General features: G+C 47.3%; 1 protein-coding gene across 3 annotated transcripts; it reads left to right on the forward strand.

Moving 5' to 3' along the window:
• Positions 1-542: 542 nt before the first annotated feature.
• Positions 543-6,136, forward strand: tmem120aa (transmembrane protein 120Aa). 3 transcript variants are annotated; one of them, XM_068744282.1, is made up of 12 exons: positions 543-678; positions 2,285-2,403; positions 2,528-2,647; positions 2,725-2,784; positions 2,888-2,983; positions 3,050-3,139; positions 3,253-3,318; positions 3,445-3,549; positions 3,887-3,979; positions 4,531-4,595; positions 4,720-4,788; positions 5,577-6,136. In XM_068744282.1, the coding sequence occupies exons 1-11, from the start codon at positions 601-603 to the stop codon at positions 4,776-4,778; spliced, it is 951 nt and encodes a 316-aa protein (XP_068600383.1). In that variant the 5' UTR covers positions 543-600; the 3' UTR covers positions 4,779-4,788; positions 5,577-6,136. The 3 variants fall into 3 exon arrangements, with proteins under 3 accessions (XP_068600383.1, XP_068600381.1, XP_068600382.1); XM_068744280.1 differs by having other exon boundaries at positions 3,445-3,506; XM_068744281.1 differs by having other exon boundaries at positions 3,253-3,264; positions 3,445-3,506.
• Positions 6,137-6,670: the final 534 nt, after the last annotated feature.

Raw genomic sequence — 6,670 nt, forward strand, 5'->3', positions numbered from 1 at the left:
GATTGGACCAACTATATGCAAATGAGCTCACACAGTGACAGACGCAGGAACTGGAGTTTTGTTAAAGCCATAGATATCTTAAGTATTAGAGGTAATTGGTATTAAGATATACACTTAATTAGTATTATTATGGTTAAACCCTCGAAACGTCACGCTGGATGACTTTGCAATAAACATATGACTTGTAATTAAATTCAAATACACAGCCAGATAATTGTAACTCAGTTCTAACCAGTTTTAATCTTCACAAGTAATTTTCTAGCAATTACTAGTTTCCGCACAAAACAATAATATTTACATTCCAGTGTCATGTCTGATTTTCAGCAACAAAACTATCGATTCATAGCTATAATTCGGATTAAAATGGAGCATCCCTCATACAGAAACAATACCGTTTTCTCAAGCTGTCGATTCTTTATTCAAAAGTGTACTCGGAACTGACTTTACGAAGAACGCTTTTATTCTGAAGGCTCGGACAGGAAGTGTCGCTGGTCTGTTTCGTACCGCCCACTGTGGTGACGTCACGACGCAACGCAACAACTGTGAGCGCGGTGGAGCTCGACGCGCCGCTGAAGCGTCCCCCCCGTAGCTCCGTGGAACATGCTGTCCAGTCCAGCGGGTTTAGCGGAATGTTTGCGTGAGTGGGAGGATTTGGAGAAGAACCACCGGCAACTTCTGGTGAGTGAAACCCGGAAAGCGACCGGTGGGCGTGGATGAGGGCGTGGGCTGCGTGGGCTGCGTGGGCTGCGTGGGCTTCCGCCCTCGGCAGCGAAACTCAGCCCGCGGTGCAAAAAGAAACGTTCAGATAAATGTCAGCGGAACTGTTGTCACGGTGTTTCAGCACGGCGCCGATTCGGGACGCACCGTGGAGGGTCGGACACTGTTCCAGCGACACTCCTCAAAGTATGGCAGTACTCATGCAGAAGTACTTCTACAAGTACTCGTGTAGAAGTACTTCTACAAGTACTCGTGTAGAAGTACTTCTACAAGTACTCGTGCAGAAGTACTCCATCTGTCGGTATGCTATTTATTTAACAGAAAGTGACGCAGGTTGTTTTTTAATGGGGTTTTTACGTAATTGTTTATTTTTATATTTGTCAAGTATCACATTCCAAGAGATTTAAAATCAAATCAGTAATAATTACCAAAACATTTGGTCATTTCCAGAGAGTCGCCTAATCAACGAGTCTTCGTATGATTGGCTGATTCAACAGCTAATGCGACTCCCTTCTGTATTTATCAGGTACCCTCGCAGGTCGTCGTGTCTCGTGGTGTGTTCAGGTACCCTCGCAGGTCGTCGTGTCTCGTGGTGCGTTCAGGTGCCCCCGCAGGTCGTCGTGTCTCGTGGTGTGTTCAGGTACCCTCGCAGGTCGTCGTGTCTTGTGGTGCGTTCAGGTACCCTCGCAGGTCGTCGTGTCTCGTGGTGTGTTCAGGTACCCCCGCAGGTCGTCGTGTCTTGTGGTGCGTTCAGGTACCCTCGCAGGTCGTCGTGTCTTGTGGTGCGTTCAGGTACCCTCGCAGGTCGTCGTGTCTCGTGGTGTGTTCAGGTACCCCCGCAGGTCGTCTGGCACGCTGATGTAAACGGTTTGAATGGTCTGACGTGACACTCGGGCGCCTCTCGAGTGGCATTCGGGTTCCGCTCAGACCAGTGGCCACTTCCTGTCTGAAGCGGCGCAGTGGCGAGGAGCGGCTGAGCAGCGGCCGGCGTCGTCTCGGTCTCGTGATGTGAGCGACTTTTAGGAACCAATTCTAAATGAACGAGTTCTATTGGTCGGTTCCGAGAAGCGTTGAAGGTCGCCTGTGAAGGTCGGAGGGCCGTTTAGACCCAAAAGCCCAACATCCCTGACTTTCTGTGAGGAGTGTCGATTACATCGGCTGGGGGTACTTGTACTTTCGTTTAGAGTATTTTTTACTATTATTTTATGGGTATAAATACTTTTATCATTACTACATAAACATCATTAATGACCATGAAAGTTCTTGCCTCACTTTACATTAACATCATTTAAATTCTGGCTTACTGCGTTACGTAATCTTTGCACCGTTTTGTGTACTTGAGCTTTGAGGTATTTGTACCTGATAAACAAGTATTAGAGAGGAGGATTGTTTTCCCTGAAATGCATGCTGGGACACAAGAAGCCGCATCGCCGCACGATTTGTTGCGGGTGTGAAAACAGAACCGCTGTTGCTGCCCTCGGGTGATCATGTGATCATTGTCTCTTGGCCCCGCCCCTTGCCTGCGGTGCCTCCGGTCCTCTCTACCTCAGCTTGCTTTCACCTGCAGGACACCCACCGTCTCTACAAACAGAAGCTGGAGGAGGTGACCAGGCTGCAGGATGGCTGCTCCGGCGCTGTGGCCCGTCACAGGAAGCAGCTGCGGGAGCTGAGCGCGGCGCTGAAAGAGTTAAGCACGGAGCGGCGGCGGCGGCGGCGGCGGCGGCGAACGGCTCGTCAGTCAGAAACGCGAGAGAGAAACTAACAACTGCAAGAGAGTCAAACATGAATGTTCTATCTTTTCTACGATCAGATGTCAAGAACATCATCCAACGCCAAAGGGAATGGGCGCCATCGCTGAAGTCCGGGAGTCCGTGAAGGACAGAATGACTTCCTGCGCCGAGATGGAGGCTTTCCTGCCCAAGAAAAACGGGTTGGGCGGCGTCCTTTGATGTTCCGTGTTGCTGTTTTGCTGCTGCGTCTGTAAGCGCGACTCGTCTTTGCTTTCAGGCTGTACCTCAGTCTCGTCCTGGGAAACGTCAACGTTACGCTGCTCAACAAACAGTCAAAGTAAGTCTCCCTGACGACCGCGACCACGACCGCGACCACGGCCGCGTTGCTGCCGCCCGACGCCTCACTCTCCCGTTTGAAACGCCGTCACTCGGCCCAACAGATTCGCCTACAAAGACGAGTACGAGAAATTCAAGCTGGTCCTCATGGTCATCCTCTTCCTGTTCTCGTTCACGTGTCGCTTCCTGTTCCGCTACAGGTACGCCTCGCCGTCGTCGTTGTTTGTTTTGAGTTGAGTTCCTGACGTCTTTGTGCTTGTGTTCAGAGTCCTGGATGCCCTGTTCTACTTCCTGTTGGTGTGGTACTACTGCACCCTCACCATCAGGGAGAGCGTCCTCATCAGCAACGGCTCCAGGTCCGCCGCCGCCGCCGCCTTCCCTGCCGGGACTGTCCTCGAGAGGCTTCCTGTGCTGACGAGCAACACGCGGCGCTTTTGAGTGACGCGTGTCGTCCTCCATGTTGTTTCAGAATCAAAGGCTGGTGGGTTTTCCATCACTACGTGTCGACGTTCCTCTCCGGAGTCATGCTCACCTGGCGAGTGACGTTCTCACATTGTTCTAGAACGCCGTTCACCTGATGGCGTTCTGCCTTTTCTTTTTGCACGGTGACGGGACGGTCGCGTCTTTGCCGCGGTCTCACCAGATGTTTGTTTGCTCGCAGGCCCGAAGGCGTTCTGTACCAGATGTTCAGGGAGCAGTTCCTCACGTACTCTCTGTACCAGAGTAAGAGGTTCCAGCTGCAGACCACACTAATGGGATACATCGTGTAAATATGCGTGTATACATATATATGTATATATATATATATACTGTGGCATGCCATTCAGGAAATTATTATATATATATAAAAAGTGAGGTTTGAGAATATGGACCAAACTCCGATATATATATATGAAACGCTGATATATATAATCCAAACTCCTCAATAATGGGGAGTTAATGAACGCCCTGGTGAATGTGTACTGGTAACTGTATTCAATACTTTTCTAGCTTAGCTTAGCTTGATCTCCATGAAGAGAACGACTAAAACCTTTATTATTGTTATTATTATTATTATTATCTGTGGCTTAAATCCACCTGTTTGCTTCCTGGTTGCTGAACAGGCTTCGTCCAGTTCCTGCAGTACTACTACCAGAGCGGCTGCTTGTACCGGCTCCGAGCGCTGGGGGAGCGACACAACATGGACCTGACAGTGGGTGAGTGTGATGATGATGAATATATTTATTAGATAGAATGTTAGAGTACAAGTACAGTCACACAGTAGCATGTATTACAGTACAAATAAAGTCAAACATCCTGTCTAAGAGGAGCATTTCAAAAAAGCCCTTGCGGGCTTGTTTCCGTTGAAAGTCCTTCGTACATAAATCATCCACAATTAACAATACAAATAAAAATGAAACCAATATTAAATTAAATTACTCAATTGATTCAACGTAATATTAGAAAAACAAAAATAAGATGATTTTACACCGCCAGTGCAAACTAACAAATAATCTAAAATAAATTACACCACTGATGCAAAATGACAATGAATGGCAATAAATAACTTACATAAATTACAATAAATTAGTAAAGCAATTAATATCTGCAACGTAGGTGGACAAGAAAAAGGAGGGGAGGTTTGATCCGGAGAGAGTCGTCTCCGTTTCTGTCCCCCTAAAAGGTGTATTTTTAGGCCGCCCCCACCCCCCCCCCCCCCCACTCGCCAGCGCGTTCCCTAACCCCGCCCCTCCTCTCCGGCCCCCAGAGGGTTTCCAGTCCTGGATGTGGAGAGGCCTGACCTTCCTCCTTCCTTTCCTCTTCTTTGGGCACGTGAGTAGCGCCTCCTTTTAGCCGCTGCCACGCCTCCTTTTGCCACTGCCACGCCTCCTTTTAGCCGCCGCCACGCCTCCGGGGGGTGGACGTTCACCGTGGACTCTGTTCCTCTCGCTTGCAGTTCTGGCAGCTCTACAACAGCGTGACTCTCTTGAAGATGTCGCAGCTGCCGGCGTGTAAAGAGTGGCAGGTTGGTGCACGTGCACGTGCGCGCTGTCGCGTGACGCTCGTCCCTCACAATGTTCATGTCCTGACCCGACGCACCAGAACCGGCTCTCCAGGCGCCACAAAAAAGGAAGCGCCGGCCCGACCGGCCTCACATATGAAATCTAAAAGAGTAAAAGCACAGATCCCGAGCCTTTTAACTTTTATTATTAGCCTTTTAGCTTTTATTATTAGCCTTTTACCTTTTTATTATTAGCCTTTTAACTTTTATTATTAGCCTTTTAACTTTTATTATGATCCTTTTAACTTTTATTATTAGCCTTTTAGCTTTTATTATTAGCCTTTTAACTTTCATTATTAGCCTTTTAGCTTTTATTATTAGCCTTTTAGCTTTTATTATTAGCCTTTTAGCTTTTATTATGAGCCTTTTAACTTTTATTATTAGCCTTTTAGCTTTTATTATGAGCCTTTTAACTTTTATTATGAGCCTTTTAACTTTCATTATTAGCCTTTTAACTTTTATTATTAGCCTTTTAGCTTTTATTATTGGCCTTTTAGCTTTTATTATTAGCCTTTTAACTTTTATTATTAGCCTTTTAACTTCTATTATTGGCCTTTTAGCTTTTATTATGAGCTTTTTGATAAATGATTTCCACTCTGACCAGACATCCATTAGAATCCGATCATTAGAACGCAGATCTGCTGCTGGAACCGGAGAATATTTGTGTTATATTTTTACTTCTGTCTTTAAAGTTCTATGAGCTGCACATGACCTGGTGTTTTTGTGTGTGTGTGTGTGTGTGGGCGGTTTAGGTTGCGATGTGTGGCTGCTCTTACATGGTGCTCTTCATGGGGAACTTCTTCACCACGCTGGGGGTTGTTTACCAGAAATACACAAACAACAAGGAGAAAACCAAGAAAACCAAGAACTTCTGAGACCGGAATGGCAAAGAATCACCAAAGACCTCTCTGTCTCTGTCTCTGTCTCTCCCTCTCTCTCTCTCTGTCTCTGTCTCTGTCTCTCCCTCTCTCTCTCTCTGTCTCTGTCTCTGTCTCTGTCTCTCCCTCTCTCTCTCTCTAGTCGACGCCGACTAAAACCTTCATCCTTTTTCTGATTTCATGCTCATGCAGCAGATATATTATGCACAGGTTCTCACCCCGACCCCTCAGGGCCGCTCCACCGGGCCCCCGGTAGCTCCCCCGCTCCACCGGGCCCCCGGCAGCTCCCCCGCTCCGGATCGTTCAGCCCCACCAACAAGGTGTTACTGAATAAGAATCTGTTTCCTGCTTTATTTTTATCTTTACATCACTCTCGAGCTGCTGTGTTTTCTAGCTTCATGGAAAGAGCTCGATTAAACACTCCTGGGAACCTTCGTTGGTGTCTGTCTGTCTGTCTGAAGGGCGGCGTGGCTGCAGTACGTGGCGGGCCACCAGGGGGCAGCAGGGGATTAAGCATTAGGACACATTTTGATTGTGGACAAATGTCACACTTTTGTTGAAGTTTGGGAGCCATCTGCCAGAAGAAGGGCTTGATGAGGAGGAGGAGGAGGAGGAGGAGTCGACCTGCAGCGACTTTGGCCACATGTCATAAAGGTCAGCGTTCATTTCTCTGAGTGGAGGTTTCCGATCAGAATATTCAGATTCATTGATCCAGTTGGAATGAGCCATCGGACCATTACAAAGTAAGACCTGTCTGTCTGCTTTAAATCAATATAATCTGGATAAGAACGAGTTCAGGGTTCAGAACCTTGATCAGGAGTACAAAGGTGTACTTTATCATCTGATTCATAAATATTGAGTCTGATTTATAACTAACCCAGAAGATAAGTACCAGCAAGAACACTGAGGAATAAAGGAGGCACGGGAGCCGAATGAATAATACCTGCAAAATAAAAAATGGAAGCCAT

The sequence above is a fragment of the Brachionichthys hirsutus genome, chromosome 10 (genome assembly GCF_040956055.1).
Source record: "Brachionichthys hirsutus isolate HB-005 chromosome 10, CSIRO-AGI_Bhir_v1, whole genome shotgun sequence".
In the NCBI taxonomy this organism is placed as follows: domain Eukaryota; kingdom Metazoa; phylum Chordata; class Actinopteri; order Lophiiformes; family Brachionichthyidae; genus Brachionichthys; species Brachionichthys hirsutus.

Coding starts and splice junctions, on each gene's coding strand:
- tmem120aa (XM_068744280.1), top strand. CDS start 601: ATGCTGTCCAGTCCAGCGGGTTTAGCGGAATGTTTGCGTGAGTGGGAG. Junction 2,648..2,724: donor TTCCTGCCCAAGAAAAACGG/GTTGGGCGGCGT, acceptor CTTTGCTTTCAG/GCTGTACCTCAGTCTCGTCC. Junction 3,140..3,252: donor CTCATCAGCAACGGCTCCAG/GTCCGCCGCCGC, acceptor ATGTTGTTTCAG/AATCAAAGGCTGGTGGGTTT.